We start from the raw sequence: 18781 nt of genomic DNA on the forward strand, positions 1-18781 counted from the left end.
TTTAAGCTAGCCCCTTTTTGTCTAGCCTTGACCTGACAAGTTCTTGTCTTCTAGAAATAATCTTTGGAGGCTTTGAGTCTTCATTTTTCTTTGTCTCTGTACTGTCATGATGAAGTGTGATATAGCTTTAGGATAGGAGTACATGTTTCGCTCAGGTTAAAATATTTTTCAACTTTTGCGAACTCTTCAACTAAATTTACCCCAAAGAGAGTGACTAACTTGTCTTTCTGCATCCTGTCTCATGTTAAGGGGGAAATGGTGAGGCTTTGGCCAGAGATGCATTTCATACTGCTGAGCAATAGATGATGACAGAAGGCTGATAACCGTAGCAGTTTTTAAAACCTGATGTCCACTCATAGCTGTTGCTGGAGAAAGGAAATAGAAATAATAAAATGTTCTCTCTAAAAGCTGACGATTTATTAAACTATAATTGCTGCTTGGTACTACATGCTGCAAGATTTTGTGACTGGATTTTCATTCTGTGGAACAAAGCTGGGAGCATGTATACTTTACTGCAAAGTAACTCAACACCTCCCTGCCCGGCCCGCCCCCTCGCTAATAGATGCCTAGATGGTCCCAAAAGTCACATATATGGTCCCTGGTTCCCACTTGTGCATGTGAACGCACTGTCAGGTTCATGACCAGCCAGCTGCTGGTGTCGGAATAGCGCGGCCAAACGGGCAGACGCTGCTCCCGGCAGAAAGTTGTCTGTTGGGCCCGCGAGGAAGGGTCACCAGTGTGGGCGAAGGCGCCCCAGTAGCACAGCATCCGATTGGACAGTAGCTTCTCTGGTGTCGACAGGGTGAAGTTAGCCACCGAAGCGGAGTCAAAAAGAAAGGGCAGCTCAGCGCCGTGGCAGGTGTGCTGGTAGCAGAAGGTCAGACCTGACCACACGCGGTGGTCTGACGCCACGTGGTCAAACACGTACATCCAAACCTTGCTGCCCGCTGCTGTGCCAGCACGCGCCGACCTCCTGGATGGACACAGGAAGATGTAGTCGGTGATGATCTGAAGAGAGGGAAGAAAGAGAGACAGCTGGTCAGACAAAAGATATATTTGAACTAAATTAAATAATATTTAACCATGCTAGCAGCTTGGCTCTATGGATGACATATTTGGTTTGTCAGTTGGCCAGTCACCAGTTTAATCCAGACTAAAATATTTAATTATGGGATTGCCATGACATTTTGTACATCCTCAGAGGATGAATCCAACAGACTTTGAGGATCTTATGACTTTTCTTCCAGTGCCACCATGGCCAGGGTTTGTCCTGCATGAAGTAATTTTTGTCGCCTCCCCCCCCCAAAGAGCTTTTAGCCAGTGGAAAAAGAAAATCAGCAGCTCCAAAACGTCTTTGACTTCCAGCAGTCAACTTCCTTTTCATCCACAGCTGCTATATTTTATACTAGAGGTCGACCGATTCATCGGTTTTGCCGATTAATCGGCACCGATAGTTGATTGGTGGAACTATCGTTATCGGCAAAAATCCATGCCGCTAGTTTTTCCTGGTTGCGTCCGTTGCTGGAGCGGCTGAGAAGCGCATGCTGTCATTCATTACACAGTACACAGAGCTGAGAAGGGTCTGCTGGCATCATGCATTACAATAGCTCCTCTAGAGGCAAAATAAAAACTATCACTGATGCCTCGTGTTGTTTATTTTCGACACGTGTTACTGCACGCTGCACGGAGAGCACATGCTGTGCGGAGAAGGCTGACATCAGATGCGCGTTTAAAGCATCGACAGCATAAAGGTATGCAGTACATTTTGTCATATCATTATAAAGTTGTTAATTTGTTGAATAGATGCTGCATTAGTAGAGAAAGAACAGCACAGTACATACAACAGTATGTGTGTTTGTTTGCTTTCGAGGCTGAGATGACGCTAAACATTAGCAGTAGGCTAACTAACCTCAAGCGGTTAAACACTGACAAAAATGAACGCAAGTCCGACCCAAATCGTCCACGATGCGTCTAGTGGCTGCCGCTGGAGAATTGAGATGTGTAGAATCGACAGCGCATTCATTTTAAAATCCTCAGCGGAGGAGCATCAACAACTGCCCGAAAGCACGGTAGCATTAGCTATATGGTGGAGCTAGATAGAGAGAGACTGGAGAGAGAGAGCGTTATATGGTGGAGAGACATAGAGAGAGACTGGAGAGAGAGAGTGTTATATGGTGGAGAGACATAGAGAGAGACTGAAGAGAGGGAGCGCTGGCGCTAGAACAAAGCCGTGAATCAGAGAAATAAAACGTGTTTTCGCTGATTCATCTCTAGAAATGCGACTGTAGCGAGCCTGTCACTATCACTAACGTTATCCACATTTATATTTACACGCAACAAATGATATATCCAGCTTAAAAGTAGAGATGTTCCGATACCAATACCATTATCGCTATCGCCTCCGATACTACCTAAAACGCTGGTATCGGTATCGGGAAGTATTGGAGTTTATGCACACAAATTTACGTTGAAGTAGTTTATTTATGTTCTTTTTCCATTATAACTGACGGTCAAAATGGATAATAAAAGAAAGTTCTGTGGCATTCATTGTCTGTGTTTGTTCATGTTTCACAAAAAGTTTAACCTGAGCCAGACAGACAACAAAGATAGAAATCATATCACATCCATACAGGGATAGTAGTATACAGTTGTTAAAACATAATAAAATATATGACGCACTGGTATCGGATCGGTACTCGGTATCGGCCGATACGCAATTCCAGGTATCAGAATCGGTATCGGGAAGCAAAAAATGGTATCGGGCCATCTCTGCTTAAAAGTCTAAAAGTCTGAAGTTAGAACGAATGCATTGTGCAAAGAGTGGTTGCTATGGAGACGATACACAGTGTTGAGTTCCGTTGCTCTGATTGGTTGTAGGTCTATCCAATGAATGCAGATGCATTTTTTTTTCCTGGTTCTGTTGGAACACGCCCCATAATCACAGCCCAATGGAGCGGTTTCAGACTCACATTGTGACTAGAATCTGAGTAGGACTTCATCAGGCTAGGTCTAAACTGTTCTACAGAGAAGAATCGCGTCACTGTTTTGAGATTTGGCATACATTTGGGCCTTTTTTGAAGAAATGTAAATAGTTTGTCCTTTTATATGATTTATAATGCTCATTATGTTTATTTTTGCACTGGATGACTCCAAATATGTAGGAGAACTGTTTTAGACAACACACATGCTTGTGTAGCATTGCTGTGGGTGTAATATCAATAAATATGACATTATTATTTGGATTATTGGCAAAAGCGTCTGGACTTTTTTTGAAAAATATTTATGTATTTTGTCAACTGTTTTATCCAGTATCAATTCTAAATACTATCTGTCGATTAATTGGTTATCGGCAAATACGGCCCAACCTAACTATCGGTATTGGTAAAATCGGTCGACCTCTATTTTACACACACAGCTGGCGCATATAAGCCAGCTAAGCTGCATTTTTTTGACTGGACCTGAACGCCCTGCCGTGAAGCTAGCGCTAATGGGATATCAGTTTTACTGTCCGGAGTCAGGCTGCCCGGGGGACCGCCTTTAGCGGGGGCCAACACCGCAGCGAGGAGAAGCCACCGCTGTCGGGCACAGATCTCTCAGCCTCCCGCCGGAGCTCCGACTAGCTGCTGTCTGTCCGTGGCGGTGCTGCGCTGCCATCTTGATACAGTGGCATCAGTATTAAATTGAAACAATTTCATAACCAGTTAAAAACTCCTCGTAGATGGGTTAAATAGTAGTCCACTTCTGTTTTTTGGTACAGTTGGTTTTCCCACCTGATGCAAAACAGAAGGGGGGTACGCATGAACTGTACTCTAGACCACCTTTTCAAGTAGACTAGGGCACGGATCGACCAACCATGCCCGGGTACGGTACACTGTGTTCATATTACTTAAACAAACTGGCCTTCGGGGTCAAGTGCGCGTGGATCCGGGATCCAGTTCCCTGACTGACTGCATGATATTCTAATATATTTCTAATTGTGAATTGTCACCTGCCCTGCCTGAATTTTGTGTTCCTTCACATAAATAAACGTTTCCACCATAAATTGGTGCATACTGTAATCATTTATTGGAATGCAGGAAATGAAATATTTGATGCTCAAAATGTATCAAATACCTGCAAAACAAATGCAGTCCCATCAGGCTCAGCTGTATTTTGTGTTTTGTGCTTATTACTCTGTTAGCATGCTAACATGACTATATGGTTAACATTTCCCACTAACCTTCAGCATTTTCACATTGCTATTGTTAGTGTATTAGTATGCTGACATGATCATTTCGTTCAAAACACCGCTAGTCTCGCAGAGCTGCTAGTGTCAGACAAGAGGCTAATTTAGGCTTCATACAGTATGCCTGCGTTTTTTATTTTGTGTCTGTGCATTTCATAGACAGATGTGACACATTACATAGGATGTTCTTTTTCCTTTAGCTGTTTCTCTTACAAATACGCCTCTTCTTTCCCTGACATCACATATTCTTTCCCTTCCAATCTCGAAAGAAAAACAGGAAACCTCCCACTCAGGACCACACTGACTCATGTAAGGATTTTACTCTTTTTGTGTCACTCTCATAATGGGATTAAAGTTAACGTAATTTGTTCCTTCCTTTTTATAAATGTCTTTTCTTTCATAATTACCTTTTTGTTGAAGGAAGTTACATATTAACACGTGTTGTTCATTGCCTTATAATCGAGCACTGGGAGTTTTAGCAATGGCTGTTATAATATTGCATGTGCCAGTCACCAAATCGATAACTAAACGGCACGGCATTCAGCTATTTGTTTTGGACCATGAAAGCTAAAAAAAATAAAGAATACACACGCTGCTTTAGAAGTGTTCAGCTCTGTTGAAAGTTTGTGTTTTACAGTTCTAGTTTCTGCAATGTTTTTGTAGAAAATAAATGAATAACACACTAATTGGCATGACATTTACATAGAAATGGGCTGGGAGCAGAGCAGCAACAACTATTGTTCCCTCTCAGCTAAAAGGAAGCAAAAAGAAAATGAAGGTAGATGTCTTATTCTGCCTGTTACCTGGAAACCAGTGTGTCTTGTCTCAACAGCACACAACCTGCGCCCACATAGCCCTACATCTGACACCTGAAAACAAACAGGCTGACTGTAGGAAGCTGATACACACACACACACACACACACACACACACACACACACACACACACACACACACACAGGCCAGATTGGCTAATTGGGAACACCGGGGGAATTTTGTTTTGGTTGTGAGGGCCGGTGTTCAGGTATGGCACTGGGTTGAAATCATAGCTGAATATCACAGCAGCATCCATGATCCCTAGGCTGCCTGCACTCGCAGCCCACTCTATGTATTTACTGTATTTATTTTTTCTTGCAGCCCACCGTTCTCTACATTCATGCAGCATGCACTGCTCTGGCAGAGGGCAGTCTGGTTATTGATGACGCATTTATGTTTAGAGTCCTCCGATGGCGGCGCCTTGCTAAAAAAACACAGACAAACCGCCACTTTGTACGGTGTTGGTGATTTTTTTGCCCCCAACGTCTCCTTCCAGGCAGCGCTGCAATGGTTATGTTTAGGGTTAAGGTTAGGGTTAGCTGCCTGGAAGGCGTCGTTGGAGGCAAAAAACACCATTGAGCACTTTGTACACTGCTGTCACTGGTGCTTGTTGGAGGATGCAACTGTGAGCAAAAATACACTGTTTTAAACGGATAATAGAAAGTTCTGAAAAGGCAACAATTTAAAAAGGAGAGCTTTAGAAAGTGACGCGGCCAGATGATCTAAATTGAGCACCTTTTTAATAAAAACTAGCGAGAGTGAAACGCCAAATGAAGACGATGAGACCTGTAAGTTGCAAAACAATACAACATTGCCTGCATACCAGCGTTTATGTTTATGAATCATAACATTTTCTTGTAGCTCCTCAACAGCAGCCACTAGTCCAGTTTGCTGGCTAACAGTGACAATGAAGAGCCAGTACCAAGCACCAGCTAAGAGCCCATAACTCCAGTTTGGGCAGGTAGGATTGCATATTGACTGAATATTATAATAATTTATAAGAGAGTGGGGTAGATCTGCTCTATATGAAAAATGCCCTGGGATAATGAATGATGAAAAATGAAACTGACTTGACTTGATCAGAAAGCTTTGTAAAAAGGGGAGATTTGTGCTGAGAATTATGACAATTTATAAAACGTGATTTAGTGTCAGAAGCAGAGCCAGTAGTGTGCAAGGGACAGCTGCTGTCAGTGTGGAAGGCACATTTACCGTAAGCTGTTGTGCCACAGTGTGTGAACAAGCAAACATGATCCAATTAGTTACAATATAATCACTTTTTATGCCCAAATATTACTTGCCTTTCATCCTCGAAATTAGGATAGTAAATATACAAAGCCCACGACTGAAAGGGAATAGAAAGTTATATGAAATATTATACAAAGGAAAAAATATTGAAAGGAAACGAAATGTTGTAATTTGAAATGGCAATGCAATTCATTTAATTCTTTATTTAATTTCAAGTTTTGGATATCTGTGATTAATTATTTGCACAGAAAATAGAACATCATTTGGTTATTGTAAATATGTTAACTTTTCTAATGAATCTACATTGTGAAGCAACACTTACTGTATTTGCACTGAATTGGAAATGATATTATACAAAAATTCACTGAATTACAAGGCTGTAGAGAACAGAACACTCCTGCAGACTTATATACTAAGGTTTTAATAAAAACAATTTTTAATATAGTCAGTCGTGACGTGAAGTGGGCCGGTCTAAGGCATTGAACTCCAGGGCTGAAAATGAGTCCCACTACGCCCCTAAAATGATGTTGCCCATGTTTACATTCTGTCGACATATCCTTTTTGCACAAAGTATAGCAGACTCATTGTTCTTTGCCTGGTAAGCACACAAGTTACAATATTACCTTTGCTTGTTGTCTCGCTAACAGCATAACGTACAAGTCCTACATATCAGTGGCCAATTCCTGTTGACCTTTATGCTATTTGACTTTTTACAGAAAAAAATCAGCTAATCCATTTCTTGTTCTCTGTGAGATTCATTAACCAGTTTGGACACAATCAGCCTCTACCAGAAACTCTTACTGTCTGACTTGAAATTCCCTTGATGACAAAAGGAAGTTGTCGATTGACTGAGAAACAGTAGTGTTTTTTACTCTGATGATTGGTGTGTTAAGCTGGAAAGATGGCGATCATGTTAGTAATGTTGTTTTGGATGTGTTCAGAGATACTGGGTTTTTATTTACCCAATAAATGCTATAAAAAGCATAGCGCTGAGCTCTTCATATCAGCCTCTGGAGAAGTGCCCTTTATGAAGAGAGGAGGTATGTGTGCAGGCTTAGGTTGTGACTCCACTGCACCGTGAACTGTGACTGAATACTTAGTATGTCCAGGGGCGTCACCTCCTGACCCCCTGTAGCTCCCAGAGGCCACCACCTTGCACTTTGCATGGAAAAGCCTGGCAGAAAACTGCTGGAGGTTTTCTTTTCCTTCTGTTTCGTCATGAGCTATTCCACCTCTGGATTTTCACTGGTAGTCATTAGATTTTTTTTAAAGCAGCTTTAAACATATGTTAAATGTTAACAATATTGTTTAAAGGTCCCATACTGTAAACCTCTGCTTACTTGAATGGGGATTAAATGATGTAATCCTCATTCAAGTTAGCGGATGATTGAGTGGTTCTTCTAGACTCTTCCAAATGTTATCAGAAACTGAATAGTACAAATTTTGATAGTGAAATGAAAATTTTGCGGGGGTTGTGACGCTCAAAAGAAATTACCTACTGATTTACAGACGTCTCTTTCGCCATGTAAGTGTATGGGAAAAAGTATTTTTGGGCCAAAGGAGTCATGTGACAGCCTGGGAGTTGTAATTCCACTGTTTGGCCACTATGTTCAATTTGCTTCAAATCCCTGCGCACTTAACCTGACTCCACCAGATGGATTGGATTCGCATTTGCTCGCCATATCCTTCTGGGAACTTTCCGTTGGAGAACTTTTGGGAAGGGGTGAAAATACTGGTTAGCTGATTGGATAAACCATCTGTCTATCACCACCTACGTTGGTGATAGACGGGCCAAATCAACCAATCAGATCAAACTCTTGCCGAAACCAGTCGGGAGAGGACCAAAAACATCTTTTCCTCCGAGAAAAGCCTCCAGTGCCGTTTTTTGATCTTCTTTCAATGGAGGAATACTTTCTAATTCGGATAAAACTTGCACGATAGCTACGCTCATCTCATCCGTGGAAACTGCCATGTTGTTTAGACTGAACAGTCGCTTCTCGTTGCGTCACACCTAAACCCGCCTCAAAACCAATGCTGATTGGTCGTCGTTTGGCGGATGGCTCCAAATTTTCTCTATCTCAAGATGCCAGACTGATCTGCGAGTGGAAAACTGGAGCTCGCCAGATCAGGACGGTCTCATTAGGCTACGGCGCACTCCCTGGAATACAGGTATATTCAGATAGTATGAGAACATGTTCTAGTAGAAACCCAAAATACAAATATGAACTAGAAATTGAGCATACTATGCAACCTTTAATATGACACATTGTTGCCAGTTTATTAGGACCACCTAGCTAAAAGGCCAGGCCAGACTTCATTGACGATTCCTCGGCTGATCCCTCCTGTCACTGTAAATATTCATATGCAACGAGTCGCTTCTTAATGAGAGCAGTCAGGATCAGCATCTCAGACAGACAAAGTCCCTGATTCCAGTTGCTCCCCATGCTCCACTCATACAAATTAAGGAAGAGAAATGAAAAACTGTGGTGTTTTGGAGTCAGACTTTGAGAAAACCTGGAGTTGTAGCTCCCTCTGTAGGCAAATGATAGGAGCTGTGTTTGAGGAGCCAAGGAACAACATATAAGTGTGTAAAGTCTGCAGACTGATGGTGATAATGCTGAACTTATACGTTTTTTAATTCACCATCAGGCTCATGAGACAAAGCACAGAAGACAGCTGGGTCCCCGTTACACTCCGAGCTCCGGTTTGGCTGGGACATCGATCCATGCATGACTGCCCAAATGGGTAGTTATTGATGCATGTGTGTGTTACACAGCTCTTGAAATGCAGGTTACACTGTAAACGTAGCCTAATTGTGTTTGCCTTTTCCACATTTTGCTTCACTATTTTCAACACGGACAGTGCATTTCTTCTGGCGAGATGTTCCGCACAAATTAGATGTTACTGTCTAAATGTAAGCCAGCTGGAAACTGGTTGACAGTTTCCTGACAGCCACTGCATAGCTAATGATGCAGAGACAAAGCCACATCAAATGGAAGAATATTAATTATATGCAATTTGCCTCAGTCTGATCAAAAGCAGCTCGCTTCAGTAGCTTAGCTTTCTGTGAACTGAAGATTTCTCGATGAACTTTACACTCCAAGCTAAAATAAGAGTTGTCTGTAGCAAAGGAAATACAAGTGACTTTTGATAATTAGCCTTTAGTCTCTTGAAGGCCCTGCCTCAAGATGTGTTATGTTTTCAAAGGCGGATTTTCGTTTACTTGCTCATGTCTATTTTTATGTGTGCTAACAAATCAGTAGCACTTTTTTTTTACAGCAAAGTTCAAACAAAATATTGTATGTTTGTGGGGAAGCTTAAATTTCTTATTAATTGTTTCCATAAGAAAGCTCTCACTAAAATATGTGTATGACTGCATCTTTAGTTTGGACTATATACTGTATCAGCTACAATGCTTAAAGTGAAAAGACAGTGAATTGAGCTCCTCTTACCTGAGCTAGCATTTCCCTGCGGTCAGTGTCCATGTACAGGGGCAGGTACTTGCGCAGGATTCGCAGAGCATGTTGTTTAAAGATGGCTGTGATGTACACAGTGCTCTCCACCGCAGAGACTGGCTTCTTGAAGACACCAAATGCAAAGATCACTCCCTCTTCTGAGGTGGTTCCTGCAGAACAGAAAGCGACGCCTCAGTCAATACAAACAAGTAGACCTCATCTGCGCAAGCGTTGTGTGTAAAAATCCCTCTTAGACATGTTTACTTCCTATCATGACTCTGGGCAATTTACATCAGTGAGTAATGAGGCTTCAGCTTTCAACTTGATTCACTAGGCTGCTTAGTTTCCCTGAAGCATGTTCATTGCTTTCAGCTTTGTTATGATTTTGGAGCAACAATGTGTTATAAAGAGAACCAAAATGAGTCCACCAGAAATCATACACTCTACTGGCCAGAGGTAGTTTATATCCTTGACGTTCCACTTCCGGGATTGCTCCGTTGCTGTTGGAAAATCCGCCGGATTTCACTCATTTATCACTCATTTATCCGTTTCCTTGGGCTTCCTTTGTGTTGGCATTTTAAACTCCGGTTGATTTCTGAGGACTATGGTTAACTGCTCCTCAGATCTCTGCAGGGTAAATCCAGACAGCTAGCTAGACTATCTGTCCAATCTGAGTTTTCTTTTGCACAACTAAAACAACTTTTGAATGTACACCAATGTTCCACCAAAACAAGTTCCATCCGAACCTATTTTGCAGACGCACCGCGGCTTTTCTCCGGTGCTCTCATCCAGCGCGTGTTGGAGGAGGGTCTGTCAAAGTGAGACTAGGCCAGAGGTTACTTTCGAGGCACCAGAATGAACTGAAAAATTGTTTAAAATCAGACATAAGGAGGAAGTCAATTTAGGAAGGAAAGAAGCTTACAATATTTTTCTACTGTCTTTGTTTTTTTTTTCAGACTGTCCTCGCACAGAAAACCACTGTATAGGTCGTTTGTGCAAGCAGCTCCTAACGACTCATATTTACGTTTGTTCTTAGGCGGCCAACTTGGTGTTTGGTTTTTTTAAGCAACCAACGTCGTCTTCCAGGCAGCGCTGCATGGAAGGCAGGGTTAGGTGCCTTGAAGTCGACGGTTGCAGCGCTGCCTTCAAGTCGACGATGGGGGCTTAAAACACCATCAAGCGGCCAACTCTTGCGGCTGTAGTAATTATCACAAGAGCATAAGTAGGCAGGTTTGGGTGATGGATGTGTCAAACAAACACAGGACTTTAACTCAGGACACTGGGATTTGTGCCCGTGTCCTGTGTGGGTTCAAAAGTCAACTGTCACTTTTTTTAACCTGGTTTTACGAAGCTTAGTCTGTCGTGCAATGGCCACTGTGACGTCACGTAACGTTAAACCTTTTAGTTGCAAACTGTATCTTTTGTCTTTTGTCATGGTTCATGAGCCAGGTCATGACAAAGTGGACTCCTTTTAAGCCAATCCCTAATGTTTTACTAACCCTTAGTGTTTTTGTTGCGTAAACTAACCTAGTTCCTTTTAGAACATTAAATACGTGTTTAATTAAGTGCGACCATTACCTTAAATAACATTGTCTTTTCAGACTGATCTAATGAAGTGGTGTATGTATGGCACGCCAATTCGTATGCTGTTATTGCCGTGTTATCAAGACGCATGCTCGCTTTTAAGCGTGTTTATCAATGCCGTTTGGCCTCCATTGACTTACATTACCTTGCGAATGCGTGTGAATTGATGCTGTAGCGAGTAGTATGAAAGGGCGAAATTCCTAAACCCAACCCGCATGTGACGTTTCCGAAACCCAACCGTAGCCTCGCAATAACACGCAGCCTCGTGATAACATGCCACGTGGCTTTAGAAAGGGGCGTGTATGTTTAAGCTGTGACGTTGCAGACCGCCGTCTGCTGTGTACGGCGTAGACATACACGCGGATAGCCGAAAATGCGTACAGATAACACGCCACTTGGATTTAGGAAAGTGGCGTGTATGTTTACGCAAAGTCATGATGTCATGTTGGTCATTTGATACAAACTGCCATTGTGGTCTCATGTTACGGTCTTCAAAATGGCCACCATGCGGCCGTATCTTGGCGTTAAAAAAAAACGCTCAAATTTTTCATTTTATGAGTCATTGGGAATCGTCCTATTCTGTCATTTCCCTCTGAAATGTTGAGAAGTAGAAGTATAAAGTGGTACAAAAATGTAAATACTTGAATTAAGTACCTCAAAATTGTACTTAAGTACAGTACTTGACAAAATATACTTAGTTAGATCCATCAGCAGCATTTGAGGCTGCTTCATAATACAATTGTTAGCCTTTTATCTTGTACTGTACTTTTTTGTGTGTGTGTGTGTGTGTGTGTGTGTGTGTGTGTGTGTGTGTGTGTGTGTCTCTCTCTCTCTCTCTCTTACCTAGCAGCACCGGCTTCTCTTTCTGCCAGTGGCCCTTCTGGAAGGCAGTGACAGCTTGCTCTTTTATTAACTCCCCATCGATGTGTGGACCCCACGTCTCAAAAACCTCCAGGAACCTGAACAGGTTCACAACCTTGGAACCTGAGATCAAAAACAGATTGGAAGATAGATTGGAAAAACAAAAAACAGTCTGATTTTCACTGAGGTTTATGATTTAGATAAAGGAACTAGATGGAGTTATGCTATGCTAAATGTCTCGTCACCAATGTGTAATCACATAGTCTGTGATACTGATCAATAATTCTGTCAACCCTGCAGATATATATCAGTCATTTGGTGCTGTGAGGCAGTAAATTCCCTCTAATTGCCCCTTCAGAGGCCCACTATTCCTCTGTTTTCCTAATTTAGTTATCCAGTATGCCACAGCTCCGGATAAAAAATGTTTTTCATCATCTTTTGCAGATAAACATACTATATCCTGCCTTCTTATGTAACTGTGTGGGCAGCCCTGAGCGGTGCTCTAAATTTGGTAGGCTGGTGTTTGATGCGCCCTACTTGTTTTCATCTGGGCAGTCAGGACGGCCTGTGGAGTAAGAGACAGCAGACAGATGATGTCGCTCACAGAGCACTTGGTCTGTTTAGCAAAGTCTTTTCCCAGCTTCAGGGCGTCGTGTCTGGGGAACAGATGCAGAAATGCAAAATTACAGTTCCGCTTGAAGTTGTCTGTAAGCACGCTGGGAACATCCCTGCAAGGTTTGAATACAACAACAGCTCCAGAAAACACATACTGTATCACCCTGCTTCTGTATTAGAAAAAAAAAAAGGAAACCTAATTCTTTTGACAGCTCTTTGAGTACACCATGTTTTGTAACTTAAGCCAGGCACGAATCAGTAACCATGCCGACCCTGAGCCGATGGTTCCTCACCTGGTCTTCAGAGGGATGGAGAAGGGCAGACTCTGCAGGACGGCCTGTTTAAACAGAGGCTGGCTGCTCTGGATCATCAGGTGAAGACTCACTGACTGAGCACCTGCACTCTCCCCAAAGAGTGTCACCTGACAAAAACACAACACAGAGGCTTGGCATTAAAAGCAACCATCAGTCATCCATCACAGGTAACAAGCTGTTCAACCAGAGAGTGCTATTCCTTCTTAAATTAATGAATTTCAATACTTTCTAGAGTCCTAAAATTAAATAAAGCTATCCAGTATTTTTACAGTAAAAAGCAAGAGAAGTTAGACAAAATAGTCTTAACCCCCCTTCGGGATATTGACCTCTAGGTTGGAATCCACTGATATACAGTATACAGCAGTTTCACTGTGTAACACTAGCCTTCAATCTCTGAATTGACAATACACCGTACTGGGTGACATTTTGTCTTAAACAGCATGGCACACATGGATGGATTATGAGACAATGTAGAGATAATGCAGGCATGCAAGAGCCCCCCCCCCCCCACCTACCCTGTCTACAAGACACCCAAACTCAAAGAATCTACTTTAAGATCATTTATTGGTTGCTTTGCATCTCTTTACAGCTGTTTTCCATCTCATTTTGCATCTTTTGTAGTAACTTTCTGTCTCTGTGTAGTCATTTTGGGTCAATGGCCATCGCTATGTGTACATTTGTGTTAGTTTTGTATCTATTTTCAGTCATTTTGCATTTCTTAGTGGTCATTTTGAATCTCTGTAGTCATTTTGTGTCTATGTGTAGGCATTTTGTATGTATTAGGGGGCATAACATCTCTTTGAGACCATTTTGTGTGCTTTTTCATCTTATTTTTGAGTCAGGGCCCCTGACCCCATGGCCCCCTGGGCCTGTGCCAGATTTTAACATTCTAAAACGAACATAACGCAAAATAGAGATGTTTTTCTTTCTTTAAGGTTAGTGTGTATGTGTGTGCGTGTGTACGTGTGCTTGCCTTGCTAGGATCTCCTCCAAACACTGGAATGTTCTGTTGAACCCACAGAAGAGCCGCCTGCTGATCCAAGATCCCATAATTCCCTGCAGCTGATGAGTGAGGGTCCTTACCCGACACAAGGAACCCAAAAGCACCTTCAATCATGCAGAAATTCACATGATCAGACATAATTGACTCCAGCAAGACATTCATTTTCCAAATTACCGTCCACATATCTCTGCTCCTGTTTTCAGTCTGCAGGAAAGCAGAGTAATTACCAACAGGCTCGGTCATTTAAGATAATGACACGGACGCATTAGCCAGCCACATACTGTCTCACACGTGCACTTCACAATAAACACACCATTATTTTAACTCATGTCTACCATGAGATGCCTGCTTGTTGCCTTTACCAACTCCAGTGCATACATACAGTACAATTTAGAAAAAGGCTATTAAAGCTACAGTTGGTCACTTGCATAACATTTTGTCATATTTGCTCAAACTTTCAGTATACCCTGACAGTACTACATGATTCAGATGATCTGTGAAAAAAAATCCTGAAAACAACCAATCAGAGCTGAGGAGCCTGTAACGCAGTGTCAACGACTGCTCGTAAACTGTCAAACTAGGCAGCGCTGATTAAATGTTAATTAAGATTATGTTACTGTTTAGCTGTAAAATGAGAATGTTTGCTTCAGCACGTCGGGTGCATAGACTGGTCGGGCGGTGGGCGGTGCTTGGTTTTGGCTCCACTTGGTCACAAACATTCTCATTTTACAGCTAAACAGTAACTAAAGATCTTTCTGAAAACATTTGAGAAGAGAAACAGGCAATGCAGTAACAGATTGTTGATTCATATTTGATCAGCGCTGCCTAGTTTGACAGTTTGACTGCAGTTCACAAGCAATCAGTGAGTACAGTACGTTTACGTGCAGTTTTATTCCACTATTATTCCAAATTTGATACAGGTCATGTAAACAGCATATTCCGTTTGGATATTCCAAATAAGGCCTTTTTTTGAATATAGAATTTCCAGATTAGGAGATGTTGGATATGCCGGTATTATTCGGGTTTTAGCAGCATTCTTTGGACATGTATACAGCACATTCGGAATATGTGTCTCAATCACGGGTTTTACCACAGTTTGTGACACTTTACGGCCTCCTGCCAGTTTACAGCTTACAGTCAGCTCTGTGTGTTGCTTTTCTATAGATTCATATACATATTTATATGCTAGAGTAAGCCATTGTAAAGTGAATATGTAACAATGCTTCCCCTATGCTAATACATGTTATTACAGTGGACTAGGTCCAATTAAAGTGAAATACCAACAAACTTCCATACCCAGTCGGTACTCCAGGCTTACAACAACAGTGTGGGTTTGGTTACTGATGAAGCGTCCATCGTATAGCGGCTTGGAGGCAGAGCCAGCAATAAAATCCCCACCATGGATCCACACCATGACAGGCAGTGGTCTTCCCAGAGGGGAGCTGAAGTTCACATCCAGAGGTACAAAGATGTTGAGGTAGAGACAGTCCTCACTGACCTTTTTTGAGAGATAATAGGTTATTTAGTTCAGTAAGCGTGAAGCTTTGTGAAATGGTAGACGAGGAGGCTTATATATAGTCTAGCATTCTTGTCACTAACTGAGAATATACAACTCAGCCGTCCAGGTTCAAACTAGCCGTAGTTAACAGGCTTGCTAGCTATTTACAGTAGCTAGCCTGCCAACCCAACCCAACATCATAAAATGAATGGTCAGTGATGCAGTTTATAGTTTTTAGGCAGATCATTTGACCTGAATTCCTTTGATCATTACGTTTTCCAGTTAGCTAGTTTACATGGAAAGTGAATTCACACAATATTACAAGATGGTTACCTCCACTGCTAGCCTTGTAGTTACACTATTCAAATAGCCACAATGAACTACTTTATATGTATCCATTTCTTAATAAGTGAAACCAGATACAGTGTATTGCTCCTTTTAAATTAGCTTAATCAATGGTATGTAACTCCTAGCCATGGTGGTTTTGCAGCCATTTTGTGACAGTTATTTTTACCAAGCGGGAAATTCCCAATATCTCAAACTCAAAATTAAAACCAGCAGGCTAACATTTTTCAACATAGCTGCTCATAACAAAAGCCTGAATATTATGACATGAATGCAGCTTTAATGTTGGTTTGTCACAGTGATCAACTGTGGTACTGCACCAATTCTTTATCTTATTAATTGCCACTGAGGACATTTTTTAGCAACCTGGAGGAAGTCAAACTAAAAAACTACTTTTAGGCCAAAAAATAATATATACAATACAATACAAATAATCACTATTTTAGAGAAATTTTTTGTGTATTGGGGGTTTTGGACTTGTGGCCTCAGTATTTCTAAAATCCTGGCTACGGCCCTGCAGGGAGAGATATTACTATGCATGTAACATGAGCCACACAATGTGGAAGCACACCAAAAGGAGTGACACTTGTGGCATACACTGTTTAAACTTTTATTGGAACGAATGGGCACCATCTTGGAGTCCAGAATGCAGTTCTTGTAATACATCCATAGCTTAGCTCACACTATTAAAACAATTGGTGGCTCTTTAGCTCCGTCCACTATCAACCACATTTTTGCGTCCACAATATCTTTGACTTTGAGGGTTTTAATAACTAAAACTTGAATCTGTTTTCAGAGCACTAAGAACCGTTTATGTCCCCTTAGTACAACTGTCACCTTTAATGTTGGTCATCTATACCAACCATGTTATTACATCTTAAAGTGAAATATTACGACAACATGCAAATAAGTGAAAAGTTGCGTTGTTTCTTACTATCCGAGGACACTCCTCAGTGATGGGTCCGCTGCAGGCCTGCATGCATGACGCCCTGGGGAAGGAGGCATCGTAAACCCCCGGCCGAGGACTCACAGGTCTGGGGGGCTTCCAGCGGTAAGCCCCAACCGGGGGGTCTGCATACGGTATCCCATAGAATATATGGGCCTTGTCCACCGTAACCCCCTTGATCTGGCCATCTTTGGTTAACACCACAGGTCCAGCAGCCCCGTGTGTATCCTGATTGACTGGTTTGCCCTTGGTTGGCTCTGTGATTGAGAGGACTTCACGGCTTCCCAGCTCCTTGAGGGAGTTCATCTCAAAGTCTTTGTTGATGATGAACGACTCGTCTCTCACCAGCAGCCCGGGGTAGATACGTCTCAGGAAATTGACAAGGTCGATGCCATCATCATTTTTCGTCGCCCCTCTAGAGGCCAGCGCTAAACTAAGTGTGCACAGTAGCAGGAAACAGTGCCAGCTCTCCATATTGCTATATAGAATACTCGTATACTTCCCCAGAACCCGGTGCAAAGATTATGATTTGACTTGAATTATGGTCCAGCAGAGGTAGAAAAGTTGCAGCCCCCACAAGCCTGCAGCCTGAAACTCTCCATAGACTGTCTATACTTGTGACTCCAATTTAGCTAGTTGCTTGTTAAGATGTATCAGACAAAAGCTGCTCTGTCTGATTGCTGAGTGGCGTCCAGTAGACCCCTGAAAAGCTGGATACAGACACTGTGATGCGGGACCACTAATAGAGGACAAGTCGTTTTTCCTTTGCTTAATGTAATCACATAAGTCACACACAGAAGGTAAATGGGGATAACACAGCAGGCTTCATGAAGGAATAGGGCTGGATTGCATCAACAAGGATTAATGTTTAAACCTGATTAAATCATGGTTTAAATTTAAACTTCAAAATTTGCCCTTGTTTTTATGTTTTTCCAACAAGCATGTAGCTACTGCCCCTTCCTGTAGTGACAAATTTGAAAAAAAAGTTTCCCATAAAGCTTGTTGGAAAAGCATGAAAACAACATTTTAAACCTTGTTTTTGCTAAATTCTGATTAAAACTATTTTAGATTAACTGAATCCAGCCTAAGTGTCCTTACAGTTTTTTTTTAAATCACTTTTTTATATTCAGGTTTATCAATTACTGATGTTTAATTAAAACAACAAATACCTTTATTTGTGTACTTCTAAATTGCAGATGGTGGACTGCAAATTTCCTTAAGGTGCACATCGCCACCTACAGGCCTTCTGCACCACAACATATAGTAGTGATTCCCATGGGGTTCCAAGACAATTTTGAGTCATAATAGGGGGACACAAAGAAAAGAAATGTAGCACAAAAACATGTTTACTTTTCCCACAAAACCTCCAAATACACTAAGCTATCTGAGAGGGGACACTGCTCATCTATGTCCACACTAAAAACCTTGTGATTAGGACACAAGAGCATGCTGATTTATTTTAAAGGGTCATAAGATGAAAAAGTTCAGAACACTGGCATACTGTCTCCGCACACTGTGCAGGATCAGCATCAATTCATTTATGTCTTTTAGAAAAGGGGTCTTCAATGTTTTTTAAACCAAGGACCCCTTAACTGAAAGAGAGATGGAGCAGGGTCCCCCTACTACATATATTGTATAGAATGAAGTTGCATATAAAGCTGGGCCTATAATAACATGTAGGGCAGCCTAAAGCCTTTATACATACCTTTTTAGTGCATAAAATACTAAGCTATTCAAATAGCCTAATAATTGTTGGCATGATTTTATAAATCATGTTTTAATATTAAACATGTGGCACAGTGAATCCTTAGGATGAACTGTGTATATATATATATATATATATACTGTATATATATATAGACTTTTTTCATTTT

General features: G+C 41.7%; 1 protein-coding gene across 1 annotated transcript; it reads right to left on the reverse strand.

The window, feature by feature from the left end:
- Positions 1–555: 555 nt before the first annotated feature.
- On the reverse strand, positions 556–17381 carry LOC114550532 (crystal protein). The gene is made up of 8 exons (XM_028571342.1): positions 16896–17381; positions 15415–15616; positions 14089–14222; positions 13095–13222; positions 12724–12842; positions 12169–12309; positions 9739–9911; positions 556–1008 (listed from the first exon to the last, which is right to left on the reverse strand). Exons 1-8 carry the CDS (start codon positions 17379–17381, stop codon positions 556–558), a joined length of 1836 nt encoding a protein of 611 aa, XP_028427143.1.
- Between the last annotated feature and the right edge of the window lie 1400 nt (positions 17382–18781).

Source organism: Perca flavescens, chromosome 23 (genome assembly GCF_004354835.1).
Source record: "Perca flavescens isolate YP-PL-M2 chromosome 23, PFLA_1.0, whole genome shotgun sequence".
In the NCBI taxonomy this organism is placed as follows: Eukaryota; Metazoa; Chordata; class Actinopteri; order Perciformes; family Percidae; genus Perca; species Perca flavescens.